At 40.3% G+C, this 18,996-nt stretch overlaps 1 protein-coding gene, 1 long non-coding RNA gene and 1 pseudogene across 3 annotated transcripts; 1 reads left to right on the top strand and 2 right to left on the bottom strand.

Moving 5' to 3' along the window:
- Window positions 1-1,291: 1,291 nt before the first annotated feature.
- LOC131240551 (uncharacterized) lies at window positions 1,292-5,882 on the bottom strand. The gene is made up of 3 exons (XR_009168804.1): window positions 5,394-5,882; window positions 2,521-2,653; window positions 1,292-2,394 (listed from the first exon to the last, which is right to left on the bottom strand). It is a non-coding gene; the product is annotated as an uncharacterized LOC131240551 (long non-coding RNA).
- Window positions 5,883-9,967: 4,085 nt separating this feature from the next.
- LOC131239023 (pentatricopeptide repeat-containing protein At4g33170-like) lies at window positions 9,968-12,402 on the top strand (annotated as a pseudogene).
- A 2,243-nt stretch (window positions 12,403-14,645) lies between these two features.
- LOC131240548 (pentatricopeptide repeat-containing protein At4g33170) lies at window positions 14,646-18,996 on the bottom strand. 2 transcript variants are annotated; one of them, XM_058238839.1, is made up of 2 exons: window positions 15,817-18,996; window positions 14,646-15,210 (listed from the first exon to the last, which is right to left on the bottom strand). In XM_058238839.1, the coding sequence occupies exons 1-2, from the start codon at window positions 18,762-18,764 to the stop codon at window positions 15,207-15,209; spliced, it is 2,952 nt and encodes a 983-aa protein (XP_058094822.1). In that variant the 5' UTR covers window positions 18,765-18,996; the 3' UTR covers window positions 14,646-15,206. The 2 variants fall into 2 exon arrangements, with proteins under 2 accessions (XP_058094822.1, XP_058094823.1); XM_058238840.1 differs by lacking the exon at window positions 14,646-15,210 and having other exon boundaries at window positions 15,529-18,996.

The following is an 18,996-nucleotide window of genomic DNA, read 5'->3' as shown; positions in this document are numbered from 1 at the left end:
TGCAAGAAAAGCTGACGATTAAAAATAAAAGAAACAAGACCACCAAGAAAGGAAGAACAATGAAGATGACAACTTGGTGGCCTTTTCTTGCATCACCATGGCTTGTTGAAGGAGCATTGCAAGGTCTCGAACCTTGCACTTCACCACATAAGCCTTTGTTTCTTCTGAATGCCCCTGTGGGAGCCTTCTGAAAGGACTTTCCAGGGTTCTACTGCTGCTGCTGCTTCTTCTTCTTCTTCTTTTTCTTCTTCTTCTTTTCTTAATTTATCCAAGGCACGTAAGAGGATTGACATCGATGCGCAACGACTGATCGGGCTTTCCAATTATCCAAGGCAACAAATTATATTCTTAATACCCTCCATTTTAAGTGGTCAAGGGTCAGGATTTTGTGTTCAGAACATCTCTCGGGATGGTGAAGATTGGAAGATTTAGGATCCTAATCCTAACTGAAATAGTTACAAAGCTGTCATTTCAGGGTATTTATGGTAGCAGCAGGCCTGACTCAAGTTTCAGACCTCGTTTAGTTTAGTTTAGTTTTATTAATATTATTATCAATTTTGGAAGGCACTTTCATGGCAAGTTGATTTAGATGATCAATTATCTCACCAATCTGATGTTCTAACTAGCTGATTCATTTGCATCAATTGTATGGCTAAAGTGAAAAATAATCAAATTCATCCAGAAACCATAAGAGGAAGAAAAAATATCACATTAAACTCACTTGATCAATGAGGAGCTCGCAGTTTGATTAGCCTCAGTAATGACCGGTGTTTACTTTCCTGGAATGGACCAGACTGTCGGATTGGTTGTGATCGGAACTCATCACTGAAACAGGACGGGTTTTGGCTGGGACTGAAACTCCTCGGTGAAACGTGTCAGTTCACTAAAAACACAAGTCAACCATTTTATTAAGAACATGCAAGTTCACCAGTCAAAGCTGAAACACAACCTGCATTTGTTAGCCAAACATGCTAGAAGGATAATATTGCTAGTTGTTACTAAATAATTTTATCTATAGCAGATTCCTGGGCCAGAATAGGTCAGGAAGTCAAAACATCTGTTAGGAAGTTAATAACCAGGCAACACATGAACAGGAGATTGATGTTTAACAGCAGCATCAGTTATAACTTGTAAATGCATTAGGTATATAAAAAGTATGTAACGCTGACAAAAAGACTAAAAGCGACAACAGGTTAAAGTTCATACAATTTGCAACATCTTGCAGGCCCTAAACCCATGTTTTGAGTAGCCAAATGGAAGATGATGCATCTAGTTACAAATAAAAACTCAATTCTAAAAAATATTAGGTAAGACACTAACCGTCACTGAAGGTTTACCAAGACCGTGAACATTCAACATAAGACCAGCAAACCTATTTTTCCTCTTTCTGATTTCTTGGGTATTAGATCTATCGAAAGGGTCAACAGAAATCCTCCTGCTTGAGCTGGAAAATGCAACTAGCAAATATACAGAAAACGAAAGAATGGTTTATCCCAACATCAAAACTTCATGTTTATATGAATGAATGGTTTATCCCAATACTAAAACTTCATGCTTATTTGGCAATTTAAGATGTCAAAAAGTCCATTCTCTATAGGGCTGAAAGTCGGGTGGGTTTGGTAAGGTTGGTGCTCAACCCTAGCCCAACCCAACCCAACCTCAGGTTGGGAATTCTCAACCCAATCCCAACCCAAGCGGGCTCGGCCGGGTTGGTCAGGTAGATATATGCTAATATTTTCATTATTACATTAGTCTATTATATTTTCAATACACGTCTTATTTTTGTACCTATAATTTTATTAATTATATATGTAGTTAATTATCGTAAAGAAGTTCATTTTTTCTAAACAAACAAGCTAAAATATAAGACCACTACTCCTTTAAAATTTGTATTGTGTATCAAGCAATCTATTTGGGAGAGATAAATCCGGCATATCTTGTTAGCTTGAGTCATAGGAAATGACGTGGACCAATGAAACCCAACGGCATTGGAATTTCATGTGCCTTCAACACAAACGATCCGCACTCAATTATAATTAATTTATAAGGAACTTATATATTGATTGGGTTTGGGTTGGGTTGGGCAACCCGAGACCAACTCAAGTTTTATCAGGTTGGTGTTTGTATGGCCCAAGCCCGAGACCAAACTCGATACATTCTGCCCAAGCCCAACCCAATGTCGGGTCAGTCACGGGTCGGTCGGGTTGAACCCGCCCAACTTTCAGCCCTAATTCTCTATAGAAGATAGCAATATCTCCAGTGTAAAAGAACCTAATTGATAAAATTACACAAAATCCAGCTCAAATACAGGAACAAGATGCTTTAGACATGCCCCAAAACTAAAGTAATTCCTCTATGCAGCAGCAATTGTCTTCCTCGGGGACACTTGGGTCCCTAAAAAAAGGGAGAAATCAGTCTCAAAAGTTATCAAACTGCTAGGCACAAAAAAAAAAAAAAAATTTAAAAAAAAGAAAGAAAAAAGAAAAAAAGAAAAGAAAAGAAAATAAGTTCAATCTTTACAAAGATGGAAGACGCAAAGACGGTTGGTTTCCGTCTCTGAAATTGCTCTTGAACCTTCGAGGCACATGACGTAAATACCTCATCCTTCCCGTTCCAGTTGTCTTCCTCCTAATGGCCTTCACACTCCAGTTATCTGTTTCTTTAGGATAATCAGTAAACAGCATACTTACATAATCTGTTAAAAATATATACATTACAAGAAGATAAACAAAGGAATAAAAAACTGTGACCCATGAAATGGTCCATATGCCAAATGTTCTGAGTTTTGCCCATTGAATGTGGACGTTTGCTGCACCCAAAAGGCCACAAAATCTGGCCAACCAAAGACCTGACTACTCCAACCATCCATATTGTCTTGATTGATGATCTCTGTCTGATCCAAAGTTTGATGAGATGAACAGCCAGATATATATTATGGGGGCCCATGCAATCAAACAAATGGTCCTTGAACTCATAGGATTTATTTATTTAAATTAATTTTTAGGGTTAGACTGAGTCAGTATTGGTTCAACAAGTTTCCCTTTGGTATTTCGTCACTTTTTGGTGGGCCACTTTCTGGACATAACAATATTAGAACGTCATGAAATTGGTCACTACCGAGCCAGCTTCAGAATGATCCCATGATCATACAATTCTGATACAGTTTATGTAAGGAACAACCAGTTTAAGATAAGCCTATATGTTTGTGATGAGATTCAAGGGCATTTTGGTCATTTCTTATTATATTAGGTTTTTCTTTAGTTGCCAAAGGATAACTGCCTCTTTGGCTTTGCATGTAACAGCACATTGTGGATACTTTTAATAAAATTTCGTGTTTAGCGTGTTGATTCCCTTTTGGCATGTGTTGCCTTTGGTTGAAACACAGGAGATTGATTGATCAGTAGTTTTGACCAGTGGGCTGGTGGGAATCATTTCCTCAGTGACTTCATCTTTGGAGACTATTCTACAACATTTCTAGCTAAAGATTTCAAAAGAATATGGATCCAGATCAGTCCCTGTATCCATTTGCATTAACAAATGCATAGTTTTAGCTCAACATGGTGACAATTGTCCATATTGAGACCACTGTTGGAATGGCTATCATAATCTTGTCATCAGGATTTTTGTCCTCGTAAGTCCTATCCACATGATGGCCCACCAACTCTATGATCCTGATCTATCCACAAAAGTGTCACAAGTGTGATGGAGGTTTTTTTTTTTTTTTTTCGGTTGGTATTGACATCATGAAATTCCAGGAAGCATGGGTGTCATAGAAAACATTTCTCATACATCTGTGGGAAATGGGAAACAGAATTCCTCCTTTGACTTCTTGAATACAATCACCAACAAATGCATATTAAAAAAGTAGAAAAAAAAGGATCCAAAAGAAAAGGAAAATATAGTTGTCTCCTTAAACTTGCTAAATTATGCTCGTGTAAAGTGCACAAAGTGGAGGACCAATCAACTCGCCTGACCTAAATTTGGATTTCGCAAGAAAATTGCCATGTCACAAGTAGACAATCAACTTGGCTGCATGTTTTTTTTTTTTTTTTCAAAAGCAACTTGGCTGCATTTTAATGAAACTGGAAACCAAAAGGATTGCATTCTTCATTGGGCCTGAGTTTTTCAATATCAAACATGGTGCTTGCGAATCAATTACACTTTGGACATAATGTGCAGGAGTGAATGATAATGAAAAAGGGGAGAGAAAAAATCCCATCTAAGACATGACAACAGCATGGCCATTCATAAAAGATAATGCATATGTACATGTTCGTGCACTCTTCTATGCATATGCGTTTGAACAGAATATTCAGTCTGTCCAAATTCCCAAACATTAATTCGCAGAGACCTATGTTAAGAAAACAGTTAATATGTTAAACAGGAAAGAAAGGCCCTATGTCAACAAGGAAAAAGAAGTTATCGAATCCATGCACCATGCATGATGTTACGTGTTCGCTACCACAAAAACCGGAGGGCAGGTGGACCCAAATGGATTGGGAACGTAAGAAAAATATTACTGGTTGGACGATCTTAGCTGTCCAACTGCACACCTACAAATGAGTGATAGAAAAAAATGGTGGAAATGGCCAGCACTCCATATGAAATAGTTCAATTGGATAGGTATAGATTCATCTCGTCTTGCAAATTTTAGGATATGATCCTTCCATGGTGAATCATGAGATGAACAGTCCAGATCAAGTACTGGTATGACCTCTCCAATTAGTGTCATTACATCAGATAAGGAAATTAGTGTGTTGCGCACTAATGGGAATGCCCCTAAACATTTTGTAGGTGGAATATCAGGGTTTGGATCTTTTAAGGTTGTCCATTTTAGGGCTGATCGGTCCCATAGCATCAACGGTTAGGATGATCGTATCATGGCCCCACGTAATGCATCAGGACCCTACAAATCCTCCCGTGTGAAGGGCTTTTTGAGTTGGTTACTCTGTTTAGAAAGCTTGTTGGTATTGCATCACTCCATCCTACCGCCATCGCTGCCACTTCCAATTAGGGAAGAACAATGGACGAATACACGATTAGAAATTTTTTTAGCAAAATTTTTCAACATATCCAATTAGGGACCAAGTATTCTAACTAGGCAGCAATTAGGTGTTGTGAAATTCTGGATTAAACAATTTCATACTAAATCCACATCGCAATTAGGGATTAACAATTTAAAAAAATTCACAATTAGGGATTTCAAATTTCAAAAAACCACAATTAGAACCAATTTCGAAAATCCCAATTGCGGATTGAAATTTCAAGAATCCTCAATTAGGGATTTGAAATTTCAAATCCCCAAATAGTTTTTTACAATTTTCTGAAATTATTAAACTGTAATGGTTAATCCTTAAGAAGAAGAAGATAGGGAAGAGGAATAGGAGATTTACCTATGAAATTTCAAAGTTGGGGGAAGCGTGCCACTATCATCCCACTGCCGGAGGGTTGTAGATCATGAGAGAGACGAAAAGAGAATGTGAGTGCGAGAGAGAGAGAGAGGGAGAGAGAGAAAGAGAGAGAGAGAGAGATGGCAAGATAAAAGTAGAGAGAGAGAGAGAGAGAGAGAGAATATGAGGGTTAGGGTGTTTTCAGCTCAACAAATGGGAAAAAATGGATTCCGTGGGCTGGGGCACGTAGATATTACTGAGCCGTTAGGGCAATGTGGGGTCCACCGAGAAGCTCTTAATCAAATCCACGCCGTCTATCTATTTTAAAATATAATAATAATATAAAATTCAAGAGATTAGGAATATCCAAAACTTAAGTGGGACACACCAACAAAAAAGTGGAAATAGCAATGTTGGCCATTAACATAGTTACAAATTTTAAAACGGTTTAGAACCGTTTCAAATTAGAAACGGTTTAAAACCGTTTTTAAACCAAAATCCTAGCTTTCCCAAATTTTTGATTTTGGTGCAGTGTTGGGACTTGAAAGGAGAACAAAACTCCCAGTGGCACAATGTAATAGACTATTTACATGGGTTGATTGCAATCTAGAGCTATCTAATAGTCTATTACATAGGTTGAATAGAGTCAATGAGTTGATTACATCAATGAGTATAAAATACATTCAGTCGTATAAAATCATTAAAAAAAATTGTTAACATGTAAACTGATTTGGCAACTGTGCTAACTAGGGACAGACTCTGTTATGTCATGGCCCAAAAGATACATGTTTAATCAGCTACACTGGCAGTCAGGAATTCCCACAGAAAAATACAATCAGTTGTATAAAATCGTTAAAAAAAATTGTTAACATGTAAACTGATTTGGCAACTGTGCTAACTAGGGACAGATTGTGTATGTCATAGCCCAAAAGATACATGGCAGTCAGACGTAACAATGAATTCCCACAGAAAATTACTTGAGTAGGTAAAAATTTATGAATGCAGAAATTTTATTAGTTTGTAAATCAAAGAATTAACAGGTAGGAAAACACGAAGAAAACTGCAGTCAAAATGCATTGTTTGGCATGGTGTACACAGGCAGGGAGGAAGTAGAAAACTAGCAGTATGAGCAAATCATCTTGTTTTACAGCACTTGGAAGGTTCAATATTTCCCTGCCTAGAAAATCAAAAAGAATACCATACTTCATATGCAGGTTTTATTAGTTCAACAAGTGATCCAACAAAAGATCTTCACTAATAGTCCCAACTGTCAAGAGGGCAAGATAGATAACAATTGTCGTTGTCATCGTTCATGGTACCATAAGGAATAATCAAACTCTGATATAGCTCCATAATTCAAATTTCTATTCCCACATATGCTTCTATTTATTCTTCGGCACGAGCAGTTTCTTAGAAACTAAAACTGTAATTTTTATATGACCAAGACATAAAATTTAAGATTTCAAAGTTAGTTTCCATTAGTGCACGGTAAAATATCAATCGTATCGGCTGATAGCATGTGGCAGATGTGATATACAGGGGGAGTCATTAAATTTCCCTGTATCACACAAAATATCACAATGGATCACCGATATATCATGATATTTTGACACATTGCGTTTGGTGGGGGGGGGCGCGGCGGTCTGGTTTTACACTTGTATTGTATGATTTATGAATTATAAGAGCTCAATGTGGATATAATTGCATCATTTCTGTCAGATCATGCATAGTTTAGGACGGTGTAATTGCATCATTATAAACTGAAGTTTTAGAGAAAATTTCCATCATTTTCCAATATTTCCCTCAAGCAGCAATACATGAAATGATACATGCAATATTTCCCACGCGATACTAATATGTTTCCGTATCCCAACGGTGCGATATGTGCATCGATACCGATATTTAAATCACTGAGTGCACCAGATATATATATATATATATATATATTTGGCTTAGCATACAGCAGAGTAGATAGTTGTTGATGTGTGTGAGGATATCCCAACATGCAAATATCATCGAAAAGATACTGAAAATTAAAATCACATACCAAAGGCATCTCTTGTCCAGAAAACTTGTCATCAGGAACTTCCCTGTCCTGTACCACCTCCAGTAGAAGATCTCTGGAAGAGTACCCTCTGTAAGTAAAGAATTGGAAATCCTGGGTTCTGTGGGACAGTTGATGCTCTCTGCTTTGGGTGTTGAAGGTGTGGTAGCTGATTTTGTCTCGCTTGACTTATCCCCATCAATGCTAGTCAATGTTGACGAGCCACTCTCGTGTCTCTGGAGATGGAATTCTAAAATTAAAAAATTGCCAACAAAAAAGAACGCCTACAGCACCAATAAGATGATCATATTAATGCATCACTATTTTACTACAACCATTTCTAGCTCCCTCTGTACATACTTCTTGACACATGTGACAGACTTACCAAGAATCATGAATATTAATGGAACATAACTGATGAGGAGAACCATTAGCCATAGAAATGGAGGAACATCAAGCAAATTTATGATGATGTATCTCCCCTTGATATTGGGGTTCAGTGAGCATAAAAGCATGAGTACCACACTGAAAGAACTCAAAAGTAATAACATTTCCAGTGAATTCTGGTTCTGGTCTGAGAGGAAAACCATCCATCAGAAGGTCAGGTCTACTGAGCACAGGGTAATCATGAGAAGCAGATTAAAAACTATAACAAATTAGTTAAGTTATATATTACAGAGATTACGCACATGTGAGCACAGAGAAGGAACCACATATGGCTGGGACACACGCATGCACACACGGCACACGCATAAATATGAAAATAGATACCATACCTGCAAGCTCAGTAGAATGTAAGAGATGTATTCAAATGCAAAATCTCAAGTGATTTCCCCAAGATCGACAAATCAAAAATCATACTGTAGACACCATACCTAATACACGGTTTTCCAGACTAATGTACCCAGTCAATACTCAAGGTGGGTCTCGTACAAACTGTCATAGACTTGCAGAATTAACAGTTCCCCCACCCAATTCAACCCAAACCTCACCAGAAAACCCCTCTAAACCTAAAAAGTATTGGACCCAGGACCATTCAAGAGTTGTCGGACACAGCCTGGCCTAGTTCTAGGCCCACACCCCTTATTTTTTGGAGGTCTCCATGGGACATGGAGAAGCTTTCTCCATGTTCCAGGGGGTTTCTTTTTTAAAAAAATGTGCTCCCTGGAGCACAGAAACTCTCTGCATCCCAGAGAGCTCCCATTGATTGTATGCATTGACCTCTAGTTCGACCTTCAATTGCTTGGGTCTTCCATATCCAATTCCCTTGTCTACCAGTCCATTTTGAAGCCATTCAAATTATCTTTCCAATGAGTCTCATTTCAGCCCAATCCAATTTCTGGGCACCAAATTATGAGTGGAAAATCAGAAAATGCACAGAAATTTGATTGACCATGATTTGACCCCCACTTGCAGATGCCATTTCTCTCTCAGCTCTAGGAATTTCAACCTAAACCAAAACATCTAGTTAGCCTTTGGGCCAACTCTCCAACAGGCCATGGATGACCCAAATCCAATGTCTAAGGGTCAAGATCCACAAAGAACTGAGAGTCGAAAGCTGATTTTCATGCAGGAAACAATTTGAAAATGATTAATGTCTTGTGCAGAAATCAAAAACCCAAATTCCATTTTCCTACAACTCTCTGACCCTTTTTTTTTTTTTTTCTCAAAACACACTTAGGAATCTTAGTTTTACCCTAAGCCATCATCTTTTTTACAAATGTAACCTTCTAGCTACTTGGATTGAGAAAACCCAAAACTACGCCTCCCAAGCTCTATGGTCCTTACAAGTGGCGAAATCACATCCATTTAATCCCAAAGCCTCTAGGAGCCTCCTAGGACCTTCATTCAAGCTTAATTAACCCTACATTGTCTTCAATCTAGGAATCACTTAATCAACATTCCATTTTACACCACTTGTCAACAATCTAGGAGTTCTACCATTTAGGTAACCATCTACTTCTTCCTAATTGCAGGCCTACCCAGAAAACCTATAACAAATAGACTCCTCTTTTTTTCGAAGGGGTCTTGACTCTTGAAAATTCTCAGTCCTCGAATCCCTCCCCTGATGAGCAAATACTCTAACACTTCACAAATTCTGCAAGAATTTAGAACTTAGATCAATGAAGGAGAAAATGAGCTTGGCACTAAGAGCTTCGGAAGCTCGTTTCCTAAAGGCTAATGAGTACAACTCTACTTGTAGTGAGTGATGGCTCCGATAACCTTAGGGCGTGTTTGGATCGCTGACTACCACAGTAATGTGGTGGAAAATTTACATCATTACACCTTACCATTGATTGGATATACCCAGCTATCAAATCATGGTAATCCTTCAGAATCACCGTAGAGACTTGGATTGGTAAAGGTGTGTTGGCATGGCATACTTCCATGGGCCCCACCATGATGTATGTGTTATATCCAAGCCGTCCAACCATCTTGCGAGATCATTTTATGGATGACTCAAAAAAAACAAACAAAATAAAAAGGGCAGATCCAAAGTGGAAATGGACCACAACACATAAAGCAGTGGGGATTGAACTACAGTCATTGAAAACTTCATGGGGCCCACAGAAGTCTTTTATCAAGCTGATATTTGTGTTTTCCCTTCATCCAGGTCAGTGTGACCTTATGAATAGGTTGGATAGCAAATAAACATCCTGGTGGGCCTTTAGAATGATTCAACAGTGGGCGTCATTGTCCTCACTGCTTTTTGTAGTGTGATCCACTTGAGCTTTGGATCTTCCTTATTTTTGGGGTCATGCCCTAAAATGATATAGCAAAATGGATAGACAGAGTGAGTGGATGATGCACCAAAGTGCCACAATGGTCTCTTGCTAAGAAGCAAAAAACACCATGAATCCAGGCAATGCTATTCCGAGCCAATCTCAGCCGTCCATCTCTCCTCCACTCTCACTTCTCTTCCCTTCCATTTCCAGAAACGCCCACATCTCTCTCTACCTTGACAACACCATGCTTCACCATCCTACGCACTGCCATCTCGTCCAAATCCCTCCGCCTCGGACAATGCACACACGCTCGCATTATAGCATCCGGCCTCACTCCCGACTGCTTCCTCACCAACAACCTCATCAACATGTATTGCAAATGCGGGTCTCTTACCTCTGCATGACACCTGTTCGACAAAATTCCCAACCGAGACCTCGTTACATGGAACTCGATCCTCACAGGCTATGCTCTCTCCCATGACACAGCCCAGCAAGGCCTTCTCCTTTTCCTCCTTATGCACAGATCCGTAGTCTCCCCCAGCCGGCTCACATTAGCTCCAGTCCTTAAGATATGCTTGCAATCGGGTTTGCTCGATACGTCAGAAACTGTCCATTCTTATGCTGTGAAGATTGGTTTGTATTGCGACGTCTTCGTCTCGGCTGCTCCTGCCAATATATATTCGAAATTCAGACAAATCGAGGACGCTCGATACTTGTTTGATGAAATGTCTGAGAGAGATGTTGTGTTGTGGAATATAATGATTAAGGCGTACGCGCAATTGGGTCTCGAGAATGAAGCTATTTCTCTGTTCTTGGCATTGCACCGATGCGGGCTGGGCCCGGATGATGTTAGTGTTCAGTCCATCCTCAGCAGGGTTTCTGAGAAGGAGAATGTCGAGCATGTTCGGGCGTATGCGATTAAAGCATGTTTGTTTGAAGAGAACTCGGACATAATTGGTTAGAATAAAACCATGACTGGGTTTTTACAAGGTGGCGGGAATGGGGCTGTGATCGCATGCTTTATGGAGATTGTGAGATTCAATGTAGGATATGACAAAGTGACGTTTGTGATTGATCTCAGTGCAATCGCAGGTGCTAGTGATTTGAAAGCTGGGGAGCATATCCATAATGTGGTTGTAAAAACCAGGTTAAGTTTGGATGTCGCCGTCATGAATAATCTCGTCAACATGTATGCGAAGACCGGCTGTTTGGATTATGCGAGGAAGGTGTTTGACGAGACGGAAGAATTGGATCTGGTTTCATGGAATTCAATGATATCAGGTTATGTGCAGAGTGGTTTGGCGGAAGAATCCGTTGCCCTTTTCTTGGGTCTTTTGCGGGACGGTGCAATCCCTGATCAGTTTACACTGGCAAGCATTCTTCGAGCCTCTTCGGCTCTTGCTTGGCTGTGTTAGAGCAGGGGAGGCAAATCCATGCAAACGCTATTAAGTCAGACTGTGCATTAGACACCTTCGTGGGGACTTCAATCATCGACATGTATGCAAAATGTGGGTGCATCAAGGACTCGTACCACGTGTTCAAGAAGATGGGCGCAAAGAATGTCACATCTTGGAATGCAATGCTTGTGGGTTTTGCTCAACATGGCAACGATGACGAAGCCCTCGATCTCTTTAGAAAGATGAAGTGTTAGGGCATTCGACCCGATTGGATTACTTTCATTGGAGTTCTTTCAGCTTGTAGTCATGCCGGTGGCTTATTATCTGAAGCTCACATGTACTTCAATTCGATGAGTAAGGAATATGGCATTGAGCCGAGAACAGAGCATTATTCTTGCCTAGTTGATGTTCTTGGCCGCGCGGGGCTTGTGAAAGAAGCAGAAAAGCTCGTCGAATCAATGCCTTTTGATCCTTCCGCGTCGATGTGTAGAGCGTTGCTTGGTGCTTGTAGAGTTAAAGGGGACACAGAGGTGGGAATGCGGGTGGCGGCCCGGCTTTTGGATTTGGAGCCATTCGATTCAGCCGCTTATGTTCTCATGTCAAACATTTACGCCTCAGCCAGCCAATGGGGTGATGCGGCGGATGCTAGGAAGACAATGAGATTAAAGAATGCGAAAAAGGACCCGGGTTATAGTTGGATTGAAGTGAAGAACATGGTCCATCTGTTCGTAGCGGGTGATATGTCAGCATTTGCTTACTCATGCTCATGCGTGATATTTTGTACAATTGGGATTATTGGACAATCCTTTGTGTCATGGTTTGCACCACCACAAATCCCAAAATAGAACAGTGTCCATTCGGACAGATCGAAGACACTCTATAGCATTTGCTTGCTCATGCTCATGCGTGATATTTTGTACAACTGGGATTATTGGACAATCCTTTGTGTCATGGTTTGCACTACCACAAATGCTACAAAATTTACCTAAAGAAGTATTTTTCTTTAACCATATTAACCTTCCTAATTTCCAAGGCTTCGACCTTTCTAGCCAATGCAGCGAATTTTGCATTAAGGTCGTCTTCCTCTCTTAGGATATACATCCCCGCTTTCTTTCTAGGAATGGGTCTAGTTTGGTCTGGTTTAGCAGAGACATCCTATGTCTACGTATTCTCTGTTAACATGTCTAGAAAATCCTAAGCCTCATTATGATCTTTGTCAAGAAAGGTTCCACCACACATCATCTCTATAAACTGACGGGTATCCATGGTGAGCCCCTTTCGGAACACATCAATCACGTGTCATGGTTCATAACCATGATGTGGACAAGTAGAAGGTCTTTGAAGCACTCCCATGCTTAGAAAAACAGTTCATTCCCCTTTCGAGAGAACAACATGATTTCTTGTTTAAGTACATTTGTTTTGTGCTCGGGAAAGAATTTTTTCAAAAACTCTCTACTTAAAGCTTGTCATGTAGTGATGGTATTAGGTCTTAGAGAGTTGAGTCATGCTTTGGCCTGATCCTTTAGAGAAAATGAGAATAACCTGAGCTTAAATGTATCCCTATTGTCATTGTTTACTTGTAATGTTGCAATTACTTAAAGTCCTTGAGGTGCAAGTAGGGGCTTTCAGAATCCAAGCCATGAAATTTAAGAATCAATTGAATCACACTTGGTTTAAAATCAATGTTCCCTGTGTGAGCAGGAAACACTATGCAAGATGGTAAAGTTGATCTCTCAGGGTGTAGATGTTCACGTAAAGTCCGTGGTTAGTTTAACACATTCCTATGAACCTCATTCTCATCCTCAACAGGAAGATTACATTGATTTTCTCTGTTTTGATTTATAGTTGAATCTGACAGATTTGAATTTGGATTATCAACTAGGTCTGTCATGGAATCCAAGTGATGTTGAGTGCCTCTTCTAAGTGAATGATCAAGGCCTGAAACTAGTCTACCTTCGAATGAGAGTCAATTGTTTTGATCTCTACTCCAATTGAGCATAAACCATCCACACCACACAACAAATATCACTAATTCAAATAGCAAGTATGATACTTAAAATAAAAATAAAAACTTAACCAACAACCCAGGTGGCGGGGCCGATCATGAGGGTTCAATCCACAAAGCAAAATAAATCAACAACCTAGGCGGCAGAGCCGACCATAAGAGTTCAAACCACAAAGCAAAAATAAAAAATAAATCAACAAAAGCAAAACTAATGTAGAAATTAAACTATGTTAATCTGGAAAATATATTCAGCTGATGATCTTTATGATTAAACAACAACTGTAGGACAATCATAGCACTTGGGTTATAAAATCCCAAGCAGGGCAACATTATGTCACAGTTAGTGCTTGAAAGACCCAAATGAATTTACTTTCAAAGAAAAACAGAAAATCTACAGAAATTTTGGAAGATTTAGGAGAGAACTTACCTTAGAAAAGAACTTACCTTAGCTATCTTGCACATATCTAATTTATCTCAGTCTCTCCCCGGCAACGGCGCCAAAAACTTGTTTGCTTGCCTCCAAGTGCAGAGGTTCGTAAGTAGTATCTCGTGAATACAGGGTCGATCCCATAGGGAGATGAATTATAAGAAGGAGAAAATTAAATGCAAAACAAACTAAGTAATAAAAACTAAACTGATGATTTGATTTTGGGAGTTTTGAATGGATGTAATTTAACTGAATTAAAACAACACCCAAGCTTCAAAGTTCCACACATAGGTTAATGTTCCAAAATCATGATGACTTGGATAACACAACTAGGATCCGAGCACTATGGTCGGCCTAATCGAAAAATAAAACAATTTAAACATTTTAAATAAATGATATAAAGATTAGAAAATTATGGATTTGCATCATTGATATATATTATCAAGCGTCAATGATAATGAATCAAAGAAATGTAGCAGGTTGAGAACCTCTCCTATCTAGGAAATCTAATTGATCCAGGGTAAGCCTATCCATCAATGTGGATCTCATATAATGGAAACATATGGATCTCACATTAGGATTAAAAACTAAACCTAAACAATAGATAACATATAAACACCATTCTTCTCATAATTAAAATAATCAATCATCATAACTATGAAAACATTAAACTAATATGCTTCCCTTCTAGCTTGGGCTAGAGAGAACTAAGAAAAACATAATTAAATTGCAAAATAGAAAAGCAACAAGAAAAGAATAAAAAACTTGTAAAGAAAAACAAATTAAAACTATGAAACTTTCCAAAAACCCTAGATAAAACTCTCTAAAAACCTTATATCTTGCTTTGGAATGCCTTGAATGATGCTTAGGAATGCCCTGGGAAGCCCTATTTATAAGTGGGGAACTTCAACTTTCGCACCAAGTTGGAAAACTCTAGAAACTGCTTCAAATTTACGCAGTTTGCTAAAATAGACTTCACTTTGCGCAGTTTTCCAAAATAGATTTTAGAGTGTCAGAATACGCTTTTTCAGGACGATTTCAGGATTCCTTTTCTTCACTTCAAATCTTTGATTCTCTTCATTCCTCACTTGGTTTTCTTGAATCTTTGGCATGTGAATTCTTCAATCTTGGTCTCCTAAGATTCATCCCTTGCCTTGGTGATTCTTGAGCATCAAATCCATGCTTTTAACACCCTTTTTCAATCCAAGCTCTTAAATTCACCTTGCAACACAAACATGAGAAAAATAGAACATTAAGCTAATTCATGTTCATAAAACCAAGATATAAATGAGGGAAATTATGCAATATTTGAGTCTCAACACCATCCAAGAGTCTCATTCTTCTGATAGTTTAGATTAGTAGGCGGTTGGGATTATCCCATGGTCCACTGAGCAAACTAGTTCTAAAACTTGCTCACTCAACTCAAAACTCAGCTAAATCAACTCACTATGGACTCAACAAACCATAATTCTAAAGCTTGCTCTCGATTTGTGAATCAACTCTACGTGCAAGGTTTTGAGTCAAAACACCAACTTGATGTTTAGTGAAAATGTATCTATTCTTTGGTTACTTGTACTATTTCTATCTGTTTTACTTATAATCATATACATAATACTTTTAATTATAATTATTAAATATCAAGTTGAGTCGGGTCGAGTCTTTCAGTCAACCCGACCGGCTGAACATCGAGTCGAGTTCTTGGGTTTTCAAACTATGCAGCAAACATCTAGCTAGTTAGCAAAAACAATCGCATTAATGCTTGCATTTAGAACAACTAGAAATAATGCAGAAGAACTAGCATACAAAATTTCCAGTTCAAATGCTTACCAATAATCCCCACAAGAGCAGCTTCCATCCCTAAAGCAATGAAAGCGATTTGCGTCTCTCAACACGATCTCGCGGCCTACAACCTTCGATATGTACTTGATCGCATTGTGGCAATCACCACAAATGCGAAGGTTCTTTATTATTCGAATCCTCATTGGAGTTGGTGTACTTATCAGCGCATAAGCAATCGCCAGCCTCTCGCTGTGATAGTAAAGGGCCCGCTCTTTTTCCTCCTCCTCTACATCGAGCAGCACAAAATCGGTATCAGCCACGTATCCCATATCTCCAATGCGTCTCATCAGATCTTCCACCTTATCATATATGGCAGTCACTTCTGGGTGGGACCTATCACCCGCTACGAACAAATGGACCCTGTTTTTCACTTCAATCCAGCTATAACCCGGGTCTTTTTTCACATTCTTCAATCTCATTGTCTTCCTAGCATCCGCCGCATCACCCCATCGGCTGGCTGAGGCATAGATGTTTGACATGAGAACATAAGCGGCTGAATCAGATGGCTCCAAATCCAAAAGACGAGCTGCCACCCGCTTTCCCACCTCTGTGTCCCCTTTAACTCTACAAGCACCAAGCAACGCTCTACACATCGAGGCAGAAGGATCAAAAGGCATTGATTCAATGAGCTTTTCTGCTTCTTTCACAAGCCCCGCGCGGCCAAGAACATCAACTAGGCAAGAATAATGCTCTGTTCTCGGCTCAATGCCATAATCCTTACTCATCGAATTGAAGTACATGTGAGCTTCAGATACTAAGCCACCGGCATGACTACAAGCTGAAAGAACTCCAATGAAAGTAATCCAATCGGGTCGAATGCCCCAACACTTCATCTTTCTAAAGAGATCGAGGGCTTCGTCACCGTTGCCATGTTGAGCAAAACCCACAAGCATTGCATTCCAAGATGCGACATTCTTCGTGCCCATCTTCTTGAACACACGGAATGAGTCCTCGATGCACCCACATTTCGCATACATGTCGATGATCGAAGTCCCCACGAAGGTGTCTAATGCACAGTCTAACTTAATAGCGTTCACATGGATTTGCCTCCCCTGCTCTAACACAGCCAAGCACGAGCATGCTTTGATGAGTGTAGCGAATGTGAATTCGTCGGGCAGGACCCCCAAGCGCCTCATTCGTTGGTAGAGCTGTAGAGCATGGTCATCGTCTCCATTCTCCACACATCCCGAGATCATGGCCGTCCAAGCGACCTCATCGGGCTCAGGTATGTCATCGAAAACAAGAATGGCGTCTCTCATGTCTCCACACTTAATGTACATGTCCATGATCCCACTACTAACGCATAAATCCGAATCGAACCCAAGCTTTATTGCATGCGCGTGGATTTGCTTCCCTTGTTCAATAGCAACCAAGCAACTACAGGCCTTAATGGCTGTTGCTAATGTGAACTGGTTCAATCTCTCGCCATGCTTCCAAATCAAAGAGATAAGATTCAATGCCCTAATACTGTCATTGTTCATTACATACCCCGCAATCATAGCATTCCAAGAACCCAAATCAAATCCATTCAGGTTGCAAAAAATGACTTCTGCTTCTTCTATCTCGCCATTCTTAGCATAAGCATCGATGAGCGACGTCAAAACAAAGACGTCTATGAAATGACCACTTTTCACTGCAAGAACATGAACTTGTTTACCCAAAATGGAGCCTCCGGCAAGAGCTGAAGAGGCCCGAAGAATGCTTGCCAGTGTAAACTGATCAGGGATTGCACCGTCCCGCAAAAGACCCAAGAAAAGGGCAACGGATTCTTCCGCCAAACCACTCTGCACATAACCTGATATCATTGAATTCCATGAAACCAGATCCAATTCTTCCATCTCGTCAAACACCTTCCTCGCATAATCCAAACAGCCGGTCTTCGCATACACGTTGATGAGATTATTCATGACGGCAACATCCAAACTTAACCCGGTTTTTACAACCACACTATGGATCTGCTCCCCAGCTTTCAAATCACTAGCACCTGCGATTGCACTGAGAACAATCACAAACGTCACTTTGTCATATCCTACATTGAATCTCATAATCTCCATAAAGCATTCGATCACAGCCCCATTCTCGCTGCCTTGTAAAAACCCAGTCATGGTTTTATTCCAGCCAATTATGTTTGAGTTCTCTTCAAACAAACATGCCTTAATCGCATACGCCCGAACCTGCTCGACATTCTCCTTCTCAGAAACCCTGTTGAGGATGGACTGAACACTAACATCATCCGGGCCCAGCCCGCACCGGTGCAATGCCGAGAACAGAGAAATAGCTTCATTCTCGAGACCCAATTGCAAGTACGCCTTAATCATTATATTCCACAACACAACATCTCTCTCAGACATTTCATCAAATAGGTATCGAGCATCCTCGATCCGTCCGAATTTCGAATATATATTGACAAGAGCAGCCGAGACGAAGACGTCGCAATCCAAACCAATCTTCACAGCATAAGAATGGACAGTTTCTGACGTATCGAGGAAACCCGAGTGCAAGCATATCTTAAGGACTGGAGCTAACGTGAGCCGGCTGGGGGAGACTGCGGATCTGCGCATAAGGAGGAAAAGGAGAAGGCCTTGCTGGGCTGTGTCATGGGAGAGAGCATAGCCTGCGAGGATCGAGTTCCATGTAACGAGGTCTCGGTTGGGGATTTTGTCAAACAGGTGTCGTGCGGAGGTAAGAGACCCACATTTGCAATACATGTTGATGAGGTTGTTGGTGAGGAAGCGGTCGGGAGTGAGGCCGGATACTATAATGCGAGCGTGTGTGCATTGTCCGAGGCGGAGGGATTTGGACGAGATGGCAGTGCGTAGGATGGCGAAGCATGGTGTTGTCGATGCGGAGAGAGATGTGGGCGTTTCTGGAAATGGAAGGGAAGAGAAGTGAAAGCGGAGGAGAGATGGACGGCTGAGATTGGCTCGGAATGGCATTGCCTGGATTCATGGTGTTTTTTGCTTCTTAGCAAGATACCATTGTGGCACTTTGGTGCATCATCCACTCATCTGTCGAGGGTTGAGAACCGCTCTTCCATGCACTTGTTGAACGCGGCGCCGTCCTCGACGAACGCCGTTACCGTTACTCCGTTTACGACCGCTACGCTCATATCGTCAGAAGCTGAGATTATCGTCAGACGCTGAGATTATCGTCTTTGATTTTTTACTC

This window comes from Magnolia sinica, chromosome 3 (assembly GCF_029962835.1).
Source record: "Magnolia sinica isolate HGM2019 chromosome 3, MsV1, whole genome shotgun sequence".
NCBI lineage: Eukaryota > Viridiplantae > Streptophyta > Magnoliopsida > Magnoliales > Magnoliaceae > Magnolia > Magnolia sinica.
The sequence above is the reverse complement of the archived record's forward strand: the minus strand, read 5'-3'. Positions and strand labels throughout refer to the sequence as shown.

What these genes read in the sequence shown, in the direction of transcription:
- LOC131240548 (XM_058238839.1), bottom strand. Translation starts at nt 18,764, where the DNA reads ATGCCATTCCGAGCCAATCTCAGCCGTCCATCTCTCCTCCGCTTTCAC.